Genomic DNA, 24,908 nt, shown 5'->3' on the forward strand with positions numbered 1-24,908 from the left:
AAGCCCTGCAGAGATGGAGGCAGCCCCCAGACGCTTCAGAGTCCGCACCCTGGTTCTGGGACTCCCGGGGTCCAGAGAGGCTGCGTGGAGGTCGGGGCCCTCGGGTGGCAGAAAGCGCACGTAGAGGCCGTGCTGGGCACTCGCTCCGGGGCGGGGGTGTGGGATGTGCAGGAGGCGGCCACGTGCACACCCGAGAGCAGCACTCGTTCCGTGGTGGGGGCGTGGGATGTGCAGGAGGCAGCCACGTGCACACCCGAGAGCAGCACTCGCTCCGGGGTGGGGGTGTGGGATGTGCAGGAGGCAGCCACGTGCACACCCGAGACGGGGCGTCTGGGCACAGGGCCCCAGTACCCGAGAGCCGTGGGCTGGGGAGGGTCCTGAGGCCTCTGCTCATTTGCTTACAGGGCAAAGAGTTATTTTTGTTTACACTGAGGCTGGGAGAAAACATCATGACCTGAAACTCGGCTGTGAGCCATGAGGTGGGTGTGGCAGTGTCACACTGCACGGCAAGGCCAGGAGCTCCCGTGCGGCCGGGACACTCAGCGCGCGGCCAGGGGAATGGTGGGTCAGGGCATGTCGGGACTGCTGGCCCAGACCTTAGGAAACAGTCCGCAAACTTCTCCTAAAAGACAATTTTAAATAAGAAAAACATGAGGAAAGTGTGAAGGGGATGACACCTGTTTAGGGACTTAGAAGGCAGCAGATCTTGGGGGAGAAGGAGTGTTGTCTGTTGGGACCCACCCCCCAGTGCCCACAGTGAAAAGCCAGAGAAGAACCAGAACGCCTGGGCTGCCACTTCCCTTGTAGGCTGCAGCTCACTGTGTGTTTGGGGTTGTGGCGAGACCCACGCAGGAGGCGGCAGGCTTGGCCAGGTGCTGGGAACAAGCATCTCCAGGGCTAGGCCCACACCCGAAGTCCCAGCTCTCGGTCTGGCTTCTGGGGTGGGGGACTTGAACCTCTCCTTCCCTCCCGCACGCTGGGGCTGCTGACGTGTGGGAGGGGAGAGGAGGCTGCTTATGCTTATCAGGTGAGGGTCTTGGGATGAAGAAGGCAGGTCCCATGTGTTCCAGAAACAAGCCAATCACGGAGGTCCCTGTGGGAAGCGGCCCTTGGATGTTGCGTCCCAAAGTGGTGACTGCCACTGGCTGAGAACCTCACCTGGGAAGGGGCCACGGCAGGCGCACAGTGTGATGCCTTTGTGGACATGCAACCCCCCTTCCCATCATGGCAATTGTAGATGGAGGAAAACGACAGTGAGTGGCAAAGACGGTGACAAATGTGACAGAAACGGGGCTGACGTGACCCAACGCTGTGTTAAAACAAGAAAAGCCTCAGGCCCAGCTGTGGTGGCTGCTGCCCCCCCCGAGCGGGGTTCGCCTCCCCAGCTGACCTTGGCCCCCCCCTGAGCGGGGTTCGCCTCCCCAGCTGACCTTGGCCCCCCATGAGTGGGGTTCGCCTCCCCAGCTGACCTTGGCCCCCCCCGAGCGGGGTTCGCCTCCCCAGCTGACCTTGGCCCCCCCTGAGCGGGGTTCACCTCCCCAGCTGAACTTGGGGCTCAGCTTTGGCCAAGAGAATGCAGTGAGTGATGTTCTGAACTCTCAAGCTCAGTCCTTGAAGAGGCAGATCCAGCCCCATGAAAGATCCCTCTACTCTGAGGCCACCAAGCTGTGAGGAAGCCCATGGTGGCCATGTGGCAAGGCCACGAGGAGACACACTAAGTTCCAGAACAAGTGAAGCCTCCCTGGACCTCTCGGCCTGGCTATCAGCTCGTGAATGACCCCACCTGATACCACGTGCAGCAGAAGAGCCGCCCGGCAGAGCCCATCACAGGACCAGGGGAGAGAGGAGCCGCCCAGCGGAGCCCATCGCAGGACCAGGGGAGAGAGGAGCCACCCGGCGGAGCCCATCACAGGACCAGGGGAGAGAGGAGCCGCCCGGCGGAGCCCATCGCAGGACCAGGGGAGAGAGGAGCCGCCCGGCGGAGCCCGTCGCAGGACCAGGGGAGAGAGGAGCCGCCCGGCGGAGTCCATCACAGGACCAGGAGAAAGATGCTGCTGCTCTAAGCCACTGAGGCTTGGGGTGTGTTGTGCGATAGCAGATCTCTGAAACAGCCTGAATCCAGAAGCCAAAGAGTGTGGAACTCTGATGTTAGTGGGAAAAGCCCATTTTAGAGAAACCAAAGTAAATGTTTTTCTGAGTCTTTGGGTAACAGATACTTAGTACTGACTCCCACACCCTCCACCCCAGACACGGCTCAGCACTCACAGCTGTGTAAGCCTCCTCACATCCTGGAGAGGTACAGAAACAATATTTGAAGAAACACTGGCCAAATATTTTCTGAATGTAATGACAATGATAGACCTATAGATTCAAGCAACTCAACGAACTCCAAGCACAAAAAACGTGAGGAAAATGACACCAACTAACCAAATGGCCACATTTTACTGCATGACAGTATGACACTATCGATCACTTTGATTGTAGTTTGATTGACAAGTAATCAAATTGTCACAAACTGCCTATGTTAATTAGATCATATTGGTTGGTAGTGTTTTTCAACTCTTCTATATCCTTATTTTGTATCTACCTGCTTTATGTGTTATTGAAATCTCCAACTTTATGAATTTGTCTACGTCTGCTTGCAGTTCTATCCATTTTTGCTTCATGTCTTTTGACGCTCTATTACCAGGTGCATAGATGTTTGAGAGTCTCCTGACCTCCTGGTGAACACTGTGAAATAGCCTCTTTACTCCTGATCACATTCTTTGCTCTGAATTCTGCTTTGTCTGCTGTGAAGGTGGCCAGTCCAGCCTTCTTGTCACTTGTGTTTGTATGGTATGTTTTTCCACCCCTTACCTTTCGGCCTGTGTGTGTCTTCGTATTTGAAGCGTATCTCTTAGAGTAGTGTTACAAACTACACATCATAATCGAATATTGCTCAAAACTTGTGAGAAAAAATCTTACATGCAAATAGAGAAAGATGTTACAGAGTATGTAGATAAGGAGTTGTCATAGGAAATAATGCAAATGAGACGAGAGTAGAGTACAATCTTTAAAGTACTAAACCTGTCAACCTAGAATTCTATACCCAACAACAATCTCTTTCAAAAATGAAGGTGAAATAAAGACTTTGTTAGACGTTGACAAGCTGAAAGAACTTGTCACCAGCAAACCTATGCTAGAAGAAATGTCAAGTCTGTTAGGTGGAAGGAGAATGATCACAGATGGAAACCTGGGTCTCCACGCAGGAGTGAAGAGTCTGGAAATGGTAACATGAGGTGGAAGGAGAATGATCACAGATGGAAACCTGGGTCTCCACGCAGGAGTGAGGAGTCTGGAAATGGTAACATGAGGTGGAGGGAGAATGATCACAGATGGAAACCTGGGTCTCCACGCAGGAGTGAGGAGTCTAGAAATGGTAACATGAGGTGGAGGGAGAATGATCACAGATGGAAAGAAGAGCTCTGGAAATGGTAAGTATATGGATACACAATGAGGCTATTCTTCCAATTGTATGAAATGTCTCTGAAAGATAATTGGACTGTTTAATCGAACTGTTTGGCAATAATAGCAAAAGACCGGGAGGGGAAAATACTGTTGGTAGAATATTGTTGTAAAATTCTTTCAGCATTTATGAAATAGGCTTAGTATAACTTGAAGGTGGGCTGTTATGGATTAAAGGTATGTACTATAAACCCTAAAACCACCACACAAATAAGACAAAAAAGTTACAGCCAAGAAAGAAAATAAAAAGGAATCACAAAAATATTCAATTAATCCAGAGGAAGGTATAAAATAGAGAACGCATGGGAGAAACAGAAAAGAAATCGCAAGACAACAGCTGAAACCTTCCCCAGGAAAGACTGCAGTGGATGCCAACGGCCCAACACCCAGATAAAGGGCGGGACTTGTTGGACTGGATTGAAAAATAAGACCCAAGCATACTCTGGCTCTAAGAGATCTGCTTCAAATACGAAGACACACACAGGCTGAAAGGTAAAGGGTGGAAAAACAGCATATAAACGTGAGTGACGAGAAGGCTGGACTGACGACCTTCACACCAGACAAAGCACAACTCAGAGCAAAGAATATGAGGAGGAGTTCGGAGGCCATTTCACAATGTTCATCAGGTCGGAAGACTCTCAAATATGTACGCGCCCAATAACAGGGCTTCAGAAGACATGAAGTGCAAGCAGACATAGACAAATCCGTAATTAGAGTTGGCGATCTCAATCTCCGTCATCTCAATAATCGATAACACAGGCAGAAAATGAGGACGTACAGGAGAGCTGAAAACACTATTGGCCAACTCGATCTAATGAACCCTGGCAGAACACTGTTCATTTTTAGCTCAAATGGAACTTTCACTAAGACGAGCCACATTCTGGGCTACAGAACAAATCTGACTAAATTTTAAGACTCAGTGCAGATCCAATACATTCCGACAATAAAGTAATTAAATTAGAAACCAATAACAGAAAGAGATCTGGAAAATCCCCATCCCTTTGGAGCCTTTACAGAACCTCCGTTTCAGTGCGGGTTACAACATTTGATTCTCACAACCGCCTTAGGGTAGTGGGTGATCAGTTTAAAGCTGGAAAGACAGAACTTGCTCGGGATCACACAAGCCAGTAAGGGGGCGTGGAGGGTGGGCAGCACAGGGCTGCGTAAGAACAGGGCTCAGATGCAGGCGCTGCCATCCTCGGCTGCGTGGGTAGAAGAGCCGTGAGCACTGCTGACCTTGAGGTGGCACCCCTGCCTCCCATACCGCGGCTGTCCCTGGCAAGAGGACCCCAGGAGAACCGGGAAATCCAGGCCCAGGGAAGGCCGGTGTCTCCTCAGGCCTGTACTGGCCTGGTGTGCTGCTCTGCCGGGTGATGCCAGGGCATGGGCCTGGGGCTGTCAGCCGGGCCCTGCCAAAACCACCCTGCAGTGGCCCACTCCCACCCAAGGCCCCCCACATTTACCAGGCCCCTCCCACCCGAGGCCCCGGACACTTCCCAGGCCCCTCCTACCCGAGGCCCTGGACATTCCCCAGGCCCCTCCCACCCGGGCTCCTGACATTCCACAGGCCGGCACTGCCCCTCCTCCCCAGCCCCCAGCACACACAGAAAACATTTTCTTACAATAACCAATAAAACAGCCAGGAGACAAGGTGAGAAGCCTCAGCTCCCAGCATGCTGGATGGGATTCAGGCACGGTTCCCCTAACAATGACATTTACAGTCTTTAAGGGTAACGCCAACCTGGATATATATTATTCCCACATTAGCGGGCCACCATATCTGAGGGCGCTTGGTGACTCACATCCAGTCACAGCCTGAGGGGGCTGGCAGCCCACGGTCCCTAGTCATAGTTAAAGGCATTACAGGATCTCCTGGCCCAAACCCTTGCTGGGTGGGTCCTGGGACACAGGAGGAAAAAAGGCTGTGCTGAGCTTCCCTGTTGGGAGTCAGCCAGGGGCAGCCCCAGCTGTTGTGCTCTGTGTGAGCCTTGAGGGGGCAAGCTGGAAAGGGGCGCCTGCCTGACACGGGGACGCACCAGCCACAAAATACACTGGTGGAAGCTGGCCAGGCCAGGCTGAGCACGTCAGCACGGACTCCTGCACTCCTGCCGGAAGTGTGGCACACACGCGGCCTCGGTACCTGTGGCGGAGCTGGGCGGAGGGCGCATGAGCGGAGGCTTCTCTCAGCAAGGCTGCTCTGGGCAGCAGGGCCCTGTCCCCCGGGGGCATCCACAGCAGCTCTGCACCCCCGTCACTCCCATACACACCCGGAGGCCCCGCAGAACTCTGGGAGCCCAGTCCAGTGAGGGCTGCTCTGTGCGGCCCGCCCCACGCAGAGAGTGCGCGCTCCTAGCACGAATGGCCTCTGGTCCCCGTGAGCACCTCGGGGTGAGCAGGGCTGTCGCAGGCACCCTGGAAGGCATGGCCGTGGCCTGGGCCTGGAGTCAGGGTGCAGAGAGTGACCACGGGCAGGGGCAGTGCTTCCGGATCTCTCTAACCACTGGTCTAAAACTCCGCCCGCATGTGTGGGAGCCAGAGACGCACCCCCAAGCCGCAGGCTGCCAGCCGCAGGCTGGGAGACCCTGGCTCCAGGAGTGTCAGGTGGCCCCAGGCAGATCCAGGGGACCCCCGCCCTGCCCAGGCAGCTCCCCGAGGGTCTGTGGTGCGTGGCCTGGTCCCCGGTAGTGAGCCGACTCTGGGAGGCTCTGTGCCATCTCGGGACCTGTCTGTAGCCCTGAGAGCGTCCTTCAGCAGACAGACTTGTCGTTCTCCACGACGTCGGCCCAAACTCACCGACAGGCCTGACCTCGGGCCAAGCCTTGGGGTGCAGGGGGTGGAGCTCAGTGGGGTACTCCTGCCGGCAGCAAGGGAAGTGGCCGTGGGTCCCTGCCCGCCCAGGCCCTGGCAGGGGCTGCCCTGTGCCACGTCTGGGAAGCAGCTCTGGAAGGGGCGTGGAAGGAGCACCGTGGGACTGAATGATGGTGCTAGACTTCCCGCAGCTCTCTAGCAACAGAGTCACGTTCAACTCCCCTAAAAAGCAATGGAGACTTGTTTGCAACGTTCGGGGTCCATGTACTCCAGATCCAGTGAGTCTTCTCTGCATCAAAACCATCCGTGGGAGTCCTCACCCCATCCCTCTCGATGACAGCTGACTTCCTAAAACCCACGTGCAGACAGAGGACAGGCCTGGATTTTCCATTTCAGCAGCCAGTACCATCCCTGCTGCTCAAAGCAGCTGCGTGACCCCCGCATTCACAACCTGCTATTGCATCTGTGTCGTCAGGAGACCACTGTGACGTGGGAACCGCAGCAACCCTCCCCACAGCCCGCGGCATTCCAGATGGCGCCCGTCCCCGGTCACCAACCCTTGTCCTGTGCTGGCCCTGGGATCCTGGGGGTCCTGGGGACAGGGCTGAGGACATGGTTCTGGTCCCTCTCCTGGCTGAGAGCAAGCAGCCATCAGTGCATCCCCAGTGTTTCGTGGGACCGAGCCTTTGGCCTGCAGGATCTGCACTCACTCTGGGTAGAGGGCGTCAGAGCTGAGTGAGCTGCAGGGCATCCTGGTGGAGTCTGCGGAGATCTGGGAACACCACGCGTGGAAGGCCACAGGCTTGTCGGGAGTTTCAGGCAGAGCTGCCCCGTCGCCTTTCACCCTCCGGGGAACTGGCCTCTTCTCTTGGAACTTGGGGACGCCTCCCCCGCTGCTTCTGGCTTAACCGACTGAATTTGCTGGCAACTGCCTTTCGTTACCAGCAGACGAAAAAAGCGCGGGTCTGGGCTGTGAGGCTGCGGACGGCCACGGCCGAGCAGTTCCTTCGGGGGAGAGAAGTCCGCACACTCGGAGCTCCAGCCCGGAGGGAGAGTCCCCGGGGTGCATGGCTGCCTTTCGCTCTGTGCTGCTGAAACTTCCGGAGGTTTCCAGACTCCTGAAGGGGCTCAGCATCCCCCACAGCATAGGGGCAACTCTCCTAGAAAGGGGCACCCCCCTGACTCCTTATCTGACCAGCAAGAAGCGGAAAGACAGCAAAAGGGCCTGAGGCCCCCACCCCTGATGCTGTGGGGCAGACGGCGCGGCTCGGGGGCTGCAGGCAGGGGCCTGCCACCTTCCGGAATCAGGTCCTCGGAGAGAGGATTCATGCAGGGCCCTGGGCGCGCAGATGACACCCTGACTTCCTGAAACCTTCACCAGTGCCTCGTCCTCAACACACATGGGAGGGAGCGTCCTTGTCTGAGAGACAAGTCTGAGGTGAGAGGGGGCTGCGGCTCCCGTCCCAGCTGAGGGCCCCTCTGCCTCATGGCCGCCGCCCACCTGTGCATCCCTCTCCCGGGGCCCCCATGTAGCTGTCCCCAGACGTGATGTCCTCGCTCTCCCCACACACTGCCCCCGTACCTGGCCTTGGACTGGGCATGGGCACTGCTCTGTCTGTCGAGTGGAGTCCAGGCCCCTGAGGCCGGTATGTGGGCCATCCCTGCCCCAGGGGACACAGTGAACCGCAAAGAGCCCTGTCACCGTGGTCCACCCGCTGCAGGCACGGCGCCGCACTACTCTGAACACTGGCTACTCCAGGTACTCGCTCCTAGAGCCCCAAGGGGCCCCCTTGGGGATGTAAGAAAAGGGGTTCCTGGGCCTTCTCCCAGCTCAGTGGGGCTCCCCCATGCCTCTTCAGGTGATGGTGGGATTTGAAACGCGATTCCCCGAGGACAGTCTCTGCAGCTGGGCGGGGAGGGGGTGGCCCCACCCGCTGGGACAGCAGCTGCCACCAGAGCCTCAAGCTGCCCGGCTTGGCCCTGGACCCCATGTGACCATCAGGACATTAGGCTCAAGGCTCTCCGTGAGCCAAGGCTCAGCCTGTCCTGGGATGTGGATGAAAAGGGCCCTGACCTCACACACCCTGCACTGCAGCCTCAGTGTCTGGACAGGGGAGTGGCCCCAGCCACAATCCAACCTTCCAGAAGCTCAGCCACGTGGGTACAGGACCCCCATGTGTCTGGGCCTCCTCTAAGGACACAGTCGTTGGATTTGGGGCTCAGCACAGTCCACGCTGACTTCATCTTAACTAATCACAAGGCGGTCCCAGATAAAGCCACGCTGCAAGCTACAGGGAGAGTGGGTTTGGGCCCTGCCTGCAGGCCCTGTCTGTGGCCCGGACACCGCTGCGGCCGACCCTCCGGGTGGCAGTGACACCGAGGGTGCCTCGAGACATCCAGGGCCATCCCTCAGGCCCGGGCTGCCCCTGCCTCTGTGCTCCAGGCTGGGCCCACTCTGTCCACTGTCTCAGGCCATGTCTGAACTGGTGGAGTTGGCGGCGGACACAGAGCACTCCTCACACACAACACAGCAGAGAGCTCCGGCGAGGGGCAGTCCTGGGCCTCTGGGGCACAGGAAGAACTGGGTGCTCAGGGGGGCGGGAAGGGACCCACCGCATCCCAGCTGGCCGCGTGGACACAGGGGAAGGCAGTGCTGACAGGCAGCTGTGGGGCCCCCCAGCCAGCCTCCCCAAGAGTTGCGACCTGCGTCCTCGCTGGAGCGTAGCTGTGGCGTGACCCGCCCCTCAGAAACACCACACCCTGGTGGTCCTGGCCGGGAGAGTCCTGCGGATCCCGAGACCCTCCCGGGCCCAGAGCAGCCACGTTCACTGAAGAGACACAGCCCAGGATGCCTGACACCAGCTTTAAAATGCAGCCGCTCCGTAGAGAAGGCATCAGAGTGTTTATGGGGACACGGGTGGGCACCTCAGTGTCTCTCGCCAATGGAAACCTGCATGGGATGGTCCTCACCAGCCCCCAGCCTTCGTGGACCTGAGCCCAGTGCACCACCGCTGTCCCCCCCTGTGCTGAGCCAGCGGGCTCCGTGAGATTCGCTGTGGAGCTTCTGGCCTGGAGACAAGGGGCCCACCCAGCTTTCCTGACCTGTCCCGAGGGCTTCTGGAGACATGGGACCTCCCCACACTTTCCCAACCTGTTCTGAGGGCACCTTACAGGGCCCTTCAGCTGTGCTGACCTGTCCTGAGGGCGTCTGGACACACGGGTCCCCTCAGCTTTCCTGACCTGGGCTGAGGGCGCTGGACCTTCTCGGGGGCAGGGTGGCCGGCGTGGGCTGCGGTGTGCAAGCTTTGTTGGCGATAGCCTCTCACGCATGTGTGCTCTGCCGCTGCTGCCTGTCACGGCTGTGTTGGGACTATCCAGCCACAGAGCTGAGAGCGTTTGCTTTCTGGTATCTCACCGACCGTCAGCAGAACCTGGTCTCAGACCGAGAGGAGCTCACAGGTCCTCAGCAAGGCAGGGCATTTGATGGGGTATGGGGAGATCTCAAGAGCCTGAAGAATAAAGTCAGGACACAGCCACTAAATGTAAATGCAGGCATAAACGCCCGTCCCAGGCCGGCACGTGGACCAAGACACAGAACCGCAGCAGGGGTGCCACGTGAGAACGGCACCAGCTCCACGCGTGGAGGCGGTGAGTGCCAGAGCAACCCTGGCAGAAAACGCAAAGGCAATGAGACAGTTGCCACTGGCTGTCGGCGGCACGCGGACAACGACCGCTTCCAGTGCAGGTGTGAGCACTGGCCGAACCCAGGAAGGGGTGTCCAGGCCTGAGATGCTCTAGGTGTGCCGTGGCCACAACCACACAGGCCCAGGGTGGGGATGCTGCTACCAGGAGGCTCCCACATGGACTGAGAACAAATGACTATCCAAGCTCCAGGCCCCAGGTCATTCCCAGCCCCTACATGAACTTGTGAGCAGTTGGCAAGAACCGGGGTGTCTGAAGGGACTCAGCCTGGGCCTGGGGGCCAAGCACAGTGGAACTATGCTGTGGTTCACACCTGCCCTGTGGGACACACCTGCCCGTGTCCAGGTAATGATGGAGCCACAGCTCCGCATGGCAGGGGCTGGGCACACAGCCAGGAAGCCCCCAAGAGGCACCTGCCGGGACGGTGGGGAGCTGTGGACTCCAGGAAGGAAGGGCTGGCCTGGAGGCCTGGGCAGGACCGAGGACAGCAGCAGAGGGTGCCGGTGCAGGAACCAGAGCAAACCCGCTGCACTCGAGACCATGGAGGGCCACGGACCCCGTCCCCGCGGCCCCAGCAAGTGAGGGGCGCCTGCAAACCCCCATGTGACCACCCCACCCGGAGGAAGGAAGGAGAGGGTGTCCTGAATCAACTGGGGGTGACCCTGTGACGCAACCGCTCACCAGGGTGTGCAGGACTGCGCCCACCAAGAGTGGGAATGGGACGGCGTGAGGCCGGGTGCTCTGCCCTCACCCTGCACGGCGCGCTCACCTCGTAGTGGAAGTCCATGCAGGTGAGGTCTCGCCAGCACCGGTCCCCCCGGATCTTGATCAGGCCCTGCAAGGAAGACGGCAGAGGGAGAGTCAGTCACGGGGGCTGGGGACGCGGCGGCCCCAACAGAAACAGCTTCCCGGGAAGACGAACCGTCCACGAAGGCCGTGGATCTGGGCTGCAGGTGCCGTGAGGGAGGGGACCTTACGTATGAAACACTTGGGAAGGGGGAATTTGGGAAGGGCAGATTCAGGGCTGCTTTGATGAACAGGAGTTAAGTGCACACCGCGGGCGTGAGCAACGGCGGCTTCCTTTTTATAGTCAGCGCCTGGTGCGCCTTCCCCAACACTCATTCTCAGAGCTCCACGCCTCATCACGCTGCAGAAGCTGCGTGTCTTTAAAGAGCACAAATGCACCATGCGCTGCACAGACCCCACGGACAGTGTCAGAGGGAAGCTTCTCAGAGCCTCCAGGATGAGCCCAAAGTCAGGAGGGAGCGCCCAGTGCACACGGGTCTCAGCCACGCCCCCTGCGGTACAAAGCGAGCCCAGGCGCAGGCCCCGAGTGTCTCCCACACACTGCAACCGGCTGCTGTGAGGATGCCTGGGGCACGGGAGAGGCTTCCAGGGGCCTGCAGAGGGAGCCGTCAGCACTGGGGAAGGTGGGACTTGGGCAGGGAGGCTGTGGGGGTGCAGGGAGGCTGTGGGGGTGCAGGGAGGCTGTGGGGGTGCAGGGAGGCTGTGGGGGTGCAGGGAGGCTGTGGGGGTGGGAGTTCTGCAGTGCTGGGCCACAGTGAAGCATCCAGGGAGGGGTCGGCTCCCACACCCATCCGCTTTCCCTCGGGCACTCATGGCTTCAGATGATTCCTTCACAAGTCAGAAACAATTGCCCCCTCCTCCCGCCCACCCTAAAATCACCGCTGAGACAGATTCACATCTAGCGTCTCTCACACGCTGGCTGTGTCCGAGGTGAGACTGCACAGACGTGGAAGTGAGCCCTCCTCCATGACGGCGGTTTCTGCTGCTACAACCACTCCCGGCCAAATCCCCTGGGCTCCATCCACCTCTCCACTGGACCATCCGTCCGCCCACCCGTCCCCTGTCCACCGGACCGTCCGCCCACCCGTCCCCTGTCCACCGGACCGTCCGCCCACCCGTCCCCTGTCCACCGGACCGTCCGCCCACCCGTCCCCTGTCCACCGGACCGTCCGCCCACCCGTCCCCTGTCCACCGGACCGTCCGCCCACCCGTCCCCTGTCCACCGGACTGTCCGCCCACCTGTCCCCTTGTCCACCCGACTGTCCACCTGGCACATAAGCACTGAGTGCCCGTGAGGTGCCGGGTCCCGCTCCACCCCATAGAGGCCGTGTGCTGCAGGCGCAGGTGCGACAAGGTGCAGAGAGGCAGGACAGCCACCAGGCGTGGCAGATGCGGCGGCACATAAAGGACAGGAATCCATGCCGCAGGTTCAGAGCCGACGGCTACGGTCGGTGTAGCATGGTGGGCTCCGGGGCAGCTGCATTGGGCTGCAGGTGGTGCTGTCTCGCTGCTGCCCACATGGTGGGAAGAGGGTGAGGGTCTCTCTGGGGACACTTTCGTAACGGCTGCCTCCCATCAGCCAGTGCTCCCTCTGTGGGTGTGCTGGGGTGTCGGGCCTGGCTCCTGGTACCATGACACTGGGGTCAGGGTTTCCATGTGAAACGGAATTCAGGGAACACAATCTGTTCACAGCGGAGGCTGGCTCGTATCTGGACAGAGCTGACAGGGCTGGCCTGGGTGGGGAGACCCGGGGCAGGGTGGGCATGGCCACGAGGGAAGAAGAGGAGGGTGAGGGTGCACTCCTCAGGCAGGAGCACGAGGCACAGCAGGGCTGAGGAGGCCACAGCGGGAGGCCCAGGAGTCCCTGGAATGCAGGGTCCCTTCTACCACGGTGCCAGTCACGGTCCCATTGTGGGAGACCGGCCTCCAGACGGTCGGGGGTGCAGCCTGAGGCCTGTGGGGGCCACCAGGACCTCCAGGGCAGGGGCCGGAGCTGCCGTTGGGGTGGAATTTCCTCCTCTCCAGGGAGCCCCAGCTCCAGCCTCGGTCTCCTGCCCGGTCGGGTCAGCCTCAGGCTCCCAGTAGATTCCTCCTCCCCAGGTCAGCCCATCACGGGCTGGAGCCACGTCAGCAAAACATTAATACCTCCCAGCAGCACGGAGGCCAGCATTTGGTGATGGACCAGGGACCCCAGCCCAGCCAGGCTGACACAAAACCGACCACACACGGGAGGGCCTTCGGGGTGGCTGCGGGCTCCAAGCCAGGGCCAGGCAGCACGGGAGCCGCCGGGTTCTCTGGCTACATGTGACCGAGAAGGCAGCAGGCTCTGCTGCTATCTGTGCAGGATGACCTGGGCAGGGGAGGGGCGTGTCCAATTCCGACGAGTTTGGAACATGGGGCCCGCGGGACTGGCGGGGGAGTGGGAGAGCCAGGAGAGGCTGCGCTGCGCCCTGAAGGACGGCACGTGGCTGAGAGGGACACGAATGAGAAACGGCAGGGGAGTGGGACCAAGAGCCCAGCCTGGCCTTACAGGAACACCAAGCAACAGGCATCTGCTCCGCGTGTGAGCCAGATGGGACACCACCTACACGCAGGCTGCACCGTCCACAGACACGCCTCGGAGGGGTTCTCAGGCTCCGCCACCCCGCACACTGTGAAGGCTGCGTCTGAGGGGGGCACGTCTGGGTCCGGCATCACCGCCTCTAGGGTCTCGCTGCACGCCCCTGCCCTCACACGCCCTGCACCCCCAACGGCAGGGAGGGCACCAAACACCCAGGAGTGTTACTGTTTAAAGATCTGAAGGGTGAACTGCCTTAAAAACCGAGTCAGGTCTTTTGGAAGCTGGGTTTGCTCAGATCACAAAAACACCAGAGACTGTTTCCCGCTTGGGCTCCTGTCCTGCAAACGTGCATGAAAACAGCCGAGGGTGTTCAGCTGACCGGGTGGAGCAGGCCCCACTCCACAAGGCACTGCCCATGCCCAGGGCAGCCACCGCTTCTGATGAAACGCACAGCTCCACCGGGCAGGGGCAAAGCCACCGCCCCCGCTCCTCCCACATGAGCACCAGCTCTGCTCCCTGAAGAATCCGAGAGTGGAACTCTATGGAGATTCAAACCAGGAAAAGAAGAAAAAAACAAAATAATTAAAATGTCATTCAAATTCTAAGCTGATATGAGACACTTAAAAATCTGAAAAATTGTTTCAGGAGTGGAAGATAATTATATTCCTCCCATCTATTGATTTATCTCTACATTGCAGATGTCAGATTTTCCACGGATTTTTTTTTTCTTCCAGAGCAAGTGTCAAAGGAACAAAGCCTTCTTTGAGGCTTTTCAGCCCAAAATTAATTCTTAAAAAAAAAAAAAAAAAAAGGCACAGACAGGCCGATAAACGCACCAGACCCAAAGGGAGCCAGGGACCCACTGCCTGTGCCACCCTCCCGCTCTGCTCGAGGGACTCACTGCCCGCGCCACCCTCCCGCTCTGCTCGGGGGACCCACTGCCCGCGCCACCCTCCCGCTCTGCTCGGGGGACCCACTGCCCGCGCCACCCTCCCGCTCTGCTCGGGGGACCCACTGCCCGCGCCACCCTCCCGCTCTGCTTGGGGGACCCACTGCCCGTGCTACCCTCCCGCTCTGCTCGGAGCGCTGGAACTTTCCAGGCCCGTCGGCGACGTTCCAGCCTTGCAGTGTGCGGCTGCAGCAGCTCCTCTCCCGGTGCCCGTGTGTCCTGGGACACAGGTCCCCAAATCTGCCACCTGGAAACTCGAAGCGTCTGACAGTCTTATGCGGCAGAAGGAGATGCTCTGTGGATACCCCGTTTCTCTCCCTTGGCCCCCAGAGGCCTGCCGTCCACCCTGCAGTGATAGCCCCCTGCACAGTGCTTCAGGACAGACCCAAGCCCCCACAGTCCCCGAAAGCACCGGCTAACGTGGTGTTTCAAGGAGGCGGCGCCGCCAGGCCTCCCTCCGAGCCACAACCTCCTCCACCCTCCTGGCATTACGGTCCCCTCGCCCACATCAGTGGCCCTTCCTCCCCACCTGTAAACACAGGGAATTACTCGCGACAGGTCCTCCCTCCGCAGGAGAAAACTCAAAGGGGAGAGCTTCGCCCTGGAGCCGGGTCACAGCCTGGTGCCCCTGTGAGCAGCTGCAGGGGTCTCAGGCTTGTTACAGCAGCCACTGCTTCTCCCCAAGTGCTTTGAGAGCTGGGGGTGGGGGGAAACCGTGTCTCAGGGTGAGGGTGACCAGCAGGCTCCGTGGGCACAGGCACTGTGGGGTCTATCAAGGCCCTCTCGTCTCCATATCTGAGGGTGGCCCAGTTGCGGCAGGGGTGGTGCCTGGGGTCCTGCCTGGCTCCGTGGCTCTCCCGTTTTCCTGGGATGGTATCCGCACTTTCTTGCCCTCATGCAAGAGAGAACTGGCATGGGAGGTGGGCTGTGCCCCCGAGCGCTTCGTTTCAGCATGCAGACTTCCTTGCACAGCTGCACCAGGAGCTGTGTGCATGGCAGGCATCCTCTGCGTGGCGGGCATCCTCTCGAGGAGGGGCCTCGCCTCTGGGCCACTTCACGCCTCAGAACAGTGGTCTGAGCATCGAAGTGTGGTGGGCCAGGGTTTCTGTGGCTCCTGACGAAGGGGACCCAGGGCCCCCGTGGCTTCACACTGAGGACAAAGCTCTGCCCTCAGACACGCAGCTGACTGGCTCATTGACACTGGGCTCCAACTTGCAGACCAAAGGACCTGGGCCTGGACAAACTCCTTGGGCTCGCTTGCTGCCTGGAAGTGAATTCCCATGAGTTTGAGGGCAGCTGTTTGCTCCCCAAGCACCTGGAAAAGGCTGTCCCAAGCTGACAGTCGGGCCGCCGCAGAGCCTAGGGGACCCACACTGCGGGCGGGGTACTGACTTTCTGACCAATGCCAGCCGGGAGAGCCTGGGCTTCCAGAACCTAAGGCCTGTTCGCAGAGGCTTGTCTGTCTCAAAACACCGGAAGTGCTCCTTCCCCTGGCTCTGGGTGCCCTTGAGGCCTTGGCTGCTGGGGCCCAGAGCAACCCAGGTGGGGGCAGAGCCAAGGGGTGGCAGCTGGGGCCCAGAGCAACCCAGGTGGGGGCAGAGCCAAGGGGTGGCAGCTGGGGCCCGGAGCAGCCCAGGCGGGGGCAGAGCCAAGGGGTGGCAGCTGGGGCCCAGAGCAGCCCAGGCGGGGGCAGAGCCAAGGGGTGGCAGCCAGGCCATGCCGGTGCCAAGACTTGGGGCACGAGCTTTCAGGTCACCAGACACCACGAAGACCCCAAGAATCACCACGCCTTAGGAGCTTAGCCAGGGGAGGGGAATTAAGAGGAGGGCAGTTCTCGCTGTGGCGTGGCATCTCCGAAGCACGAGGTCTGCTGTGGACTCTCAGTCGCCTGTCTCTGTGACGGGATCGGTCTGCCTTCCGGAAGTTGCTGCTCTAGTCACTGTACCACGTGAATTCCTCTTGCTGTGATCACAGTTTTCACTAGAAATCAGACAGAAGAGATTCTGGACTTACTGTGTTTTTATTTTTGTCTTCTGGCAAACAACGTGCACTTCAATAGAGACTTCCGGCGTGAACCCAGAAAGGCGCGTGCGTGGTGAGCACGGCGGCTGGTTCTCTCACTGGGAGGTCACCTGAGCTGGACTGTGCGGCTGGGAAGAGGAATTACTAGTGCTCTTTTTAGCATAGTTTTATTTTGCACCCATAACCCAGGAGATCCTTTGAAGATTACAGGAGAGCATGTCCTGTGTGATCGTCCCGGGGGCTGCGCGGGGATCTGAGACACGCTCGCCCTGGAGGCTGATGTACTTCAGCTGCGAGGAGCACCCCGGCTCCTGCCCCAGCTCTGCCCACAGACGCTGGAGGTCAGAGGCACAAAGCGCTTTCGAGGACTCCGGTCTGGGCCTCAGCCTCACAGGGGGCGGCAGCCGGGGCCAGAGGTCAGGATGCCATAGACATCATTTTCTAAAAATTCCCACGATGCCTCCGTGCTGGAGTCAGAGGTCGGCCCCTTCCGGGTGGTGCCCTGAAGGCGATGGGCCTGAAAGCAGCCCCTTTCCTCTGAGCTGCCCCCATACTGATGCAATAAAGCCATCAGGATAATCGCTCTGGTTCTGGAGTGTGGCTGCCTAGGACCAGGGCAGGCCTGTCGCCCCCTCCATCCGCCTGATCCTGGCCTCACAGGGCTGCATGCCGATACTGATTCCGTTACGTTTAATGTGATTTCACCAGCGGCTCTGATGCCAGGCAGCAGCCTGTGGACTTCAAAGTCAGCTCTTCCCGGGTGCCGGCAGCGCCTTTCCACATTGGCCTTTCAGTGCTGCCCATGACCCACACTTCCCATGGGCTGCGGACCCTCTGGGACGCTTGGGGGTGAAGCACGCTCAGCATCAAGAGCTTTGCAGACAGGCCTGGGCCTGTGGGAAAACAGCAGACATTAACGTGCAAACCTGTTGAGCCCCTGGCACCTTCCTTCCGACCCCATGAGGCCTGGGGTGGCAGCACACACGTGGGAGGCACGGGCCCTGGACGCGGGAGACCTCCTGCCCTGGCCCGTGAGGGTCAGAGTCTCCACTGCACGATGCCGCACACTTGGGCCTGAATCCCACAAAAGGTGAGCAGGTCTGGGTGTAAAGAGAGACGTGGGGCTCAGCTCTGACGCGGGTCCCGAATCCCGGCTTTCCTTGAGAAAAGAAGTCACTGCGCAGGGCACTCCCCCTGCACCTTTTTTCAAGGCTTTTGTCCATCTGATCTAAGTGGTCACATTGACTGGCCTAAGGCTTCTGTAATATCCCAGGCAGCTCTTCATGGCGGCATCTCAGTTACTGGAGTTTCCGCGGCACCTGCAATCATACAGCCTGGCTATAGCTCCCTGGCCTTTGCTCGATTCTGACCTAAAAATTGTGGACACTGTGGGCTTACATATTCCACATTTCAGTTGTTGCTTTTTCTTCTTGTGTTAATGAGGACAAGACAGTTTGCACATAAGGAGCATTAGAAGGCCCTACCTGTGGGTGCTGTAGCCAGGTGTGGGCCCTCCAGAGCCGTGAGCTGCACAGGTGTGAGCCCCATGGAGCCGTGAGCTGCACAGGTGTGAGTTTGGACATCATATTTTATTTTATTTTTTTGAGCTGGAGTCTCACTCTGTCGCCCAGGCTGGAGTGCAATGGTGCGATCTTGGCTCACTGCAAGCTCCGCCTCCCAGGTTCAAGCAATTCTCCTGCCTCAGCCTCCCAAATAACTGGAATTACAGGTGCCCGCCACCATACCTGCTAATTTTTATGTGTGTGTGTGTTTTTTAGTACAAACAAGATTGCACCACGTAGGCCAGGCTGGTCTCAAATTCCTGACCTCAGGTGATCTGCCTGTCTCAGCCTCCCAAAGTGCTGGGATAACAGGCGTGAGCCACTGCACCCGGCCAGACATTATGTTTTAACTTGGCCAGTTTTTGGAATGATGAGTTCTCTGGCTTCTCTTTATCCTCCTGTGGGCCTGAGATGCCTCTGCCAGGCAACACTCACGCCAAGGTGGGCTCCAGCAGGAAGCGGGAGACAGTGGCAGTGGGCGTCTGCACACCTGCAGCCACAGCAGGACAGCCCATGCAGACGCCCCCTCCACACAGAAGCCAGGTGGGGAGTGAGGGGAGGGCTGGGAGCGGGAAGGTACAGAAAACAGATTTCCAGCTTTTCAATTCTCCAGGGGTCAAACTAAAAATCAAGTGGTCTCCTCTCTAATATTGTCCAGGTCTGAGAATTCCCAGCAACAAGGACCCCAACTCAATTCCCAGAACGTTCGCAGCCGAGAGCTCTGCACCCCAACACAGCCCAGGTCATCAGCAGGAAGTGATCAAGGGAGGCTTTGGCTCCAGGGGCCTCCCGGAAAACCCACCCTCTGCCCCATGCAGGTGACACAGAGATGTTGGGACACAGAGCTGCGGGCTCCACCAACAGGTGTCTGCTGCCTGCTGGCCACAGAGTATGCAGACCCACCCCCGCCCCGAGACACAGATGCTCTGTCCTCACAAAACCAAGAAGGGAAAAGAAGGGGGAAATTATTTCTTTATATAGCGTCATTAAAGGCCATCTGTTGCCCTAAACACTGTGACTTGACGGCAACGCCATTGATCACGTCCTGAGGGAAAGAGACCTTCACTTTGACACGACTGAAATAAACTCATTTAAAGCAGAAAACGCAGACAAAACACGAGGGAAATGTTCCAGGGCTCCAGGAGAGGCCGTCTGTGTGTGCAGCCCCGGTGGGATGCAGGCTGGAGACGGCCCTGAGTCCGAGTCGGGCGAGGCCATCTGGGTCTGTGTGGCTTCTCGGTGCTGTCCCTGCAGCTTGAGGCAAGGAGGGTGGAGGGGCGCCGCCAGCCCCGCCTGTGTCCGTGAGGAACCATGGTGACTCCATGATGGCTCCAGCCCGGCCCCAGGAAGCCATGACCCGCACAACCTGAGGATCCACAAAGCCCAGCCAGGGCCGGCCCAGAACCGGGTGGAGAGCAGCGGGGGTGGGTGGGGGTGGTTCTTGTTCCAGCGCAGTCAGGTGACAGTCGACCCACACATACAGCCAGCCTGGCCACCAGCACCTGGGCCCTGTTTGTTGCCCCAACCCGCCGACACCCTGTGGCAGTGGCAAGTTCGGCTATCCTGTGCATGGCACGGCCATGGGTTGGGATGAGGATGCCCGCCACCTGCCACTCCAGGGCCTGGGGGGAGCTCTGGGAGCCAGGCTTGCTCTGCCACATGCCTGGGGTGGGCAGGCCTGGGCCAGGGCTGCAGCCGGAGTGAGACGGAGCAAGGACAGTGAGTGCCAGGCTCTGCTCCACCCCCACAGGCCGATGCGTCTGGCCTGGCATTCTCCCTGACTTGTCAGCTTCCCGGCTCAGAGCCCTCACCTCACCTCACACTCCTGGATGTCAAGGGACACCAAGAAGCCATTGAGGGAACACATCGTCCCCCGCCTTGTTCGAGCCCACGAGAGGATGCAGCTTCCTGCAGCTGCGCCCTGGGGGCCGCCTGTCTCAGGCTCTGGCTCTGACTGGGCTGATTGTCTTTCCAGGGTTCAAAGCACATGGTTTTCATCTGGTGCTGAACCCAGGGAAGGCCGAGGACAGTCTGGCTCGGTGTGGTGACCTCTGCGCTGCCCCCAGGGACGCCTGTCTCTGCTGCGTGGCAGTGACGCTACTCATCCTCCCCAGTGCTCCTGCCGGCTCCTCCTCTGAACCACGGGCTGACCATCGAGACACAGAACACTCCCATCGCTCCGAAAGTTCCCAAACTTCCACCCTGTCAGCCCCCACCTGAATCCCAAAGGCACCTCTCTGAGCGCGTCCCACGCACCGTCTGCCTGTTCTGACCCTCCCACGAAGGGACTCGCTCGGGGCACACTCCTTGGCGTCTCGCCAGCTCTGAGACCACCGCACGCTTTCCACATCCGTAGTTTCTTCCTCTTCATGCTGAGGAGCCACAGCCGTGTTGGGAATGTGGCCCCGTGTGTTATCCGCTCTCCTGCTGACGGGCTGTGGCCGTTTCCAGTCCTTATTCTTGCGGACAGTGCTGTTACAAGCGTTTCGTTTCTCTAGGGTAACTGTTTATGAGTGGAAACACTGGGCTGCAGGCTGGGAGCAGGTGAACTCTCTCCTAGCACGCTAGAGCCCATACCTGCTCCCCGGCAAGGCGGCACGTCCCCCGCCTCTCACCCTGCTGCGATGGGCTGAATGCCCGTGTCCCGCTCAGTTCACAGGCTGCAGCCCTAACCCCCGTGATGGGACTGCTAAGGAGCTAATTAAGGTTAAATGTGGTCATAAGGGGAGGCCCTGATCCGACAGGGTTAGTGTCCTTGCAAGGCAAGGCCACGTGAGGACACGGAGAAAGGCGTTTTCACAAGCTGCGAGGACATCGTTGCTGAAAACCAAATCATCTGGGAGAGCCTCAGTCTCGGACTTGCAGCCCCAGCGACTGTGAAAATCAATCCCTGTGGCTGAAGGCCCCTGGCCCGTGGTATTTTCGTGGCCGCCTCAGCATACGAACACGAGTGCCAGTGCTGACTCGCTAGCCTCTGTAACTTCAGCCGTTCTTGTGGGGAGGAAGTATCTCAGCGTAGATTTGCTCTGCATTTCCCTAATAGCCAATGCATCTGAGGGATTTTTCAAGTGCTATGATAGCCATTTGCATATTTCCTTTTGTGAAGTGCCTGCTAAAATCCTTTCCCTCTTTAAAAAATCAAATTATCTTTATTATTGAACTTTATGAATTCTTTATGTATTCCAGATACAGGTTCTTTGTCAGGCATAACAGCATTGTGAATATTTTCTCCTGATCTGTGCCTTGCCATTTTCTCGATGGTGTCTTTTGAAGAACAGAAGACTTTAATTTTAAGGAAGTCCAATGTATGTATTTTTTTTCTTTTTCTTTAAAGACAGGGTCTCACTATGTTGCCCAGTCTGGTCTTGAACTCCTGAGCTCAAGGGACACTCCCGCCTTGGCCTCCTGACATGCTGGGGTTAGAGGTGTGAGTCGCTGCGCCCCGCCATTTTCTTCTTTTATGGTTAATGTTTTCTGTGTCCTAAGAGACTTTTGCCTATCACAAGATTACAAAACATTCTATGTTACCTTTAAGCAGTGTTAATAGTTTTAGCTTTTATGTTTGCAATCCATCTCAAATTAACATTTGTGTGTGGTGATGGAGGGGGTTCACTTATCCCAGATGGATATCCAGGACTTCCAGCACCAATCGTTGCACAGGCTTCTTTCTTTCAGTTGAATTGACTTGGTGGCTTGTCCAAAAATCATTTGATCCTGACTTTGGTGTGGGACTGTTTCTTGGTTCTCTGTTTTACAGATGCAGCTATCTGTCCTCACGCCTTGTGATGGTTACCACTGAGGGTCAACTTGACTGGGTTGAAGGATGCAAGGTACTGATCCTGGGTGTGTCTGTGAGGGTGTGGCCAAAGGAGACTAACACTTGGGTCAGGGGGCTGGGGAAGGCAGACCCAAGCTTAATCTGGTGGGCACCATCTCATCAGCTGCCAGCGAATATCGAGCAGGCAGGAAAAGGTGAAGAGATGAGACGGGTGTCCCCGCCCAGCCTGCATCGTTCTTCTGTCCTGGACACCTCCTGCTCTCGAACGTCGGACTCCAAGTTCTTCCACTCTGAGACTCGGGACTGGCTCTCCTGGCTCTCCTTGCTCCTCAGCCTGCAGGCAGCCTATTGTGGGGTCTTGTGATTGTGTGAGTTAATACTCAATAACTCCCCTTTATATATATATTCATCCTATTAATTCTGTCCCTCGAGGGAACCCTAACAACGTCTGTGTCACACTGTCTCCATTATTATCATTTTTCAGTAAATCTTGGAATCAAGTAGTGTGACTCCTGCATCTTTATTCTTCTTCAAAATTGTTTTGGCTATTTAGGTCCTTGGCATTTCCACATACATCTAAGAGTCAGTTTACCTATTTCTGGAAAAAACAATCCTTCTGGGATTGTCTGGGATGTCATGGAATCTATAGCTCAAATTGGCGACGACGGACAGTTTAACAATATGAAGACTGATTCATGAACATGGTATACCTCTCCATTTACTGAAGTGTTCCTTACTTTCAGCAATGTGTGGTATCTTTCGAGGCATACAGGCTGCATTTCTTTTGTTAAAATTTCCTATTTTATGGTTCTGAATGTTATTATAAATGCTATACTTAACGTTTTCATTTTGACATTTTCTCCTAGCATATAGAAATACAACTGACTTGCTGGGTACGGTGGCTCACACCTGTCATCCCAGCACTTTGGGAGGCCAAGGTGGGCGGATCACGAGGTCCTGGCCAACATGGTAAAATCCCGTCTCTACTAAAAAAATACAAAAAATTAGCTGGGTGTGGTGGCGGGCACCTGTAGTCCCAGCTACTCGGGAGGCTGAGGCAGGAGAATCACTTGAACCTGGGAGGTGGAGGTTTCAGTGAGCTGAGAATGCACCACTGCACTCCAGCCTGGGCGACAAGGCGAGACTCTGCCTCAATAAAAAAAAAAAAAAAAAAAAGAAATACAACTGACTTTTGTGTGGTGGCCCTGAGGCCTGCAGCTGACGTCCAGCTCAGGTGGGCACAGAAGCTGTGGCTTCTCCTTCCCTTCTGCTTGTCACCCTCACCTGGAGGGCCACGGGGCTCCCCCGAGATGGCTCTGAGGAACCCAGTGGTCAGGGCATCTGAAACCCCCCAGGCCACAGAACCACAGGTGCTGGTTTCTGAGTGAATCTGCCAAGCTGATGGTGTGGCGCTGGTTCTGACCCAGGCGCACAAGCCGGGGAAGGGTGTGCCTGCCTTCCTAGCTGGCTCTGTCCACAGGGCAGTTCCTCATCAACAGGTGGATACTCTGCTGCTATCGCTCTTTCTTATCAACTCACCCTCTGCTTTCCACCAAAGGAACATTAATCACACCGATGTAAGAGTCTATCAAGTAATTACACCTTTTAGTGCACTGATAATTTTTTCTCCAGCTGGCACTAACAGTCAATCAAAATGCCATAAAAGGTGCTTCCGATGAGCCGATGAATCCCTGCATCCACCAGGCATTGTGGGAGCTGTTCAACTCTTGGCACCAGGAGCTTTCATACAAGCGCCTGGCGGCTCCTCTGTGGGGCTGGCTCCTCTCCCTGGAGCTCTGCTTCTCTCCCAGGGCTTCGGCCTGACACTGCCGTGCACAGAGCCCTTTGAAATGCCGCATACGCTTCTGTGTATATTCAAGTCAGCAGAGGGTGGAACCTAAAACTAAGTCCCGGACGGATCAGGACCCACAGCCTGTGAGAGTATCTGTACTCTGGCTGGAGACACCGAAGCATTTCAATGTCCCGTGAAAAGGAGCCATGGAAACATTTCTAGTCTTTCTAATTAAATGGAAAAATAAACCCGGAGTCAGCATCCCACTTTCCTGTGGGATCTGGACGCTGGCTGCAGCTATGCCCTCCTCCAACAAGCCATGGCCAACTGTCCGCAGCCACTCACCCACCCCTCCGCCGGGACCCGGCCCGCACCACTTCCAGAAGGCTCTGCAGCCACTCACCCACCCCTCCGCCAGGACCCGGCCCGCACCACTTCCAGAAGGCTCTGCAGCCACTCACCCACCCCCTCAGTCAGGACCCTGCCCGACCTAGAGTAAACACCCAAGACTCCCCACAGCCCCAGAAAACCAACCTGTCAGGGATGCCCTGGTACCCACCATCCACAGGTGTGCAATGACGTCATGGACGGGTGCCCACCACCCCTGTGAGGCTGGGGCAGAACACCTGGGTTGAAGCTGGCATGCCGCAGAGGGCAGGGAGGAAAGCGGGAGCCTCCCTGCCCGGGACAACCCTCCGGACACCTTGTCCTGGGGGGTGAGAGGGGCCCTGGTGCTGAGGTCCCTCTCTGCGGGTCTCCTGCTCGTGCAGCTGAGCCTGCAGTGACCCCTCCCAACCCCAGCAAGTGCTCATCATGAGATGCCATGTAACCCTCCCAGAAAAGGAATAAAGGGAATCAGGTGCTCGCGTACCACCAGGGAGCCCCATTTTCCTCAAGAAACGGCCGGTCCACTCCATGCACAGCTGACGTTTCTGCAGCACTGGTGAAGGGCTGGTGCTGGTGAGACACAAGGTATGTGGGTGAGCGGGGCAGAAAAGGAGGGCGTTGGGGAAGATGGGAGCCGCAGGGGGATGGAGCTCTGAGCTGAATGAGACAAAAAGAAGAGCTATGCCCAGACATGGCATCATGGTGCAGGGAACACACGGTGAGGAATGGGCCCAGACAGCCCCTCACAGCGCACCAAACCACACTACCCGCTACACCAAGCTACGCTACACAGAACCACGCTACACACTACACTGAACCACGCTACACACTACACTGAACCACGCTACACACTACACTGAACCACACTACACACTACACTGAACCACACTACACACTACACTGAACCACACTACACACTACACTGAACCACGCTACACACTACACTGAACCACACTACACACTACACTGAACCACGCTACACACTACACTGAACCACGCTACACACTACACTGAACCACGCTACACACTACACTGAA

At 57.8% G+C, this 24,908-nt stretch overlaps 1 protein-coding gene and 1 long non-coding RNA gene across 13 annotated transcripts in view; both read right to left on the reverse strand.

Moving 5' to 3' along the window:
• Positions 1-24,908, reverse strand: part of LOC105485881 (lipase maturation factor 1) — a 105,460-nt gene that overhangs the window by 25,629 nt on the left and 54,923 nt on the right. For 7 of the 12 annotated variants that reach the window (XM_071083823.1, XM_071083825.1, XM_071083824.1 and 4 more), the window contains 2 exons: positions 10,784-10,849; positions 455-622 (listed from right to left, as the gene is read on the reverse strand). In XM_071083823.1, the coding sequence (XP_070939924.1) occupies positions 455-622; positions 10,784-10,849 (234 nt within the window). Of the gene's footprint in view, positions 1-454; positions 623-10,783; positions 10,850-12,060; positions 13,843-24,908 lie in introns of those variants that run through there. The other 5 variants (XM_011748455.3, XM_071083826.1, XM_071083827.1 and 2 more) reach the window with 2 other exon arrangements.
• Positions 18,869-24,346, reverse strand: LOC139359792 (uncharacterized). The gene is made up of 2 exons (XR_011616225.1): positions 24,019-24,346; positions 18,869-23,711 (listed from the first exon to the last, which is right to left on the reverse strand). It is a non-coding gene; the product is annotated as an uncharacterized lncRNA (long non-coding RNA).

Source organism: Macaca nemestrina, chromosome 18 (assembly GCF_043159975.1).
Source record: "Macaca nemestrina isolate mMacNem1 chromosome 18, mMacNem.hap1, whole genome shotgun sequence".
In the NCBI taxonomy this organism is placed as follows: Eukaryota; Metazoa; Chordata; class Mammalia; order Primates; family Cercopithecidae; genus Macaca; species Macaca nemestrina.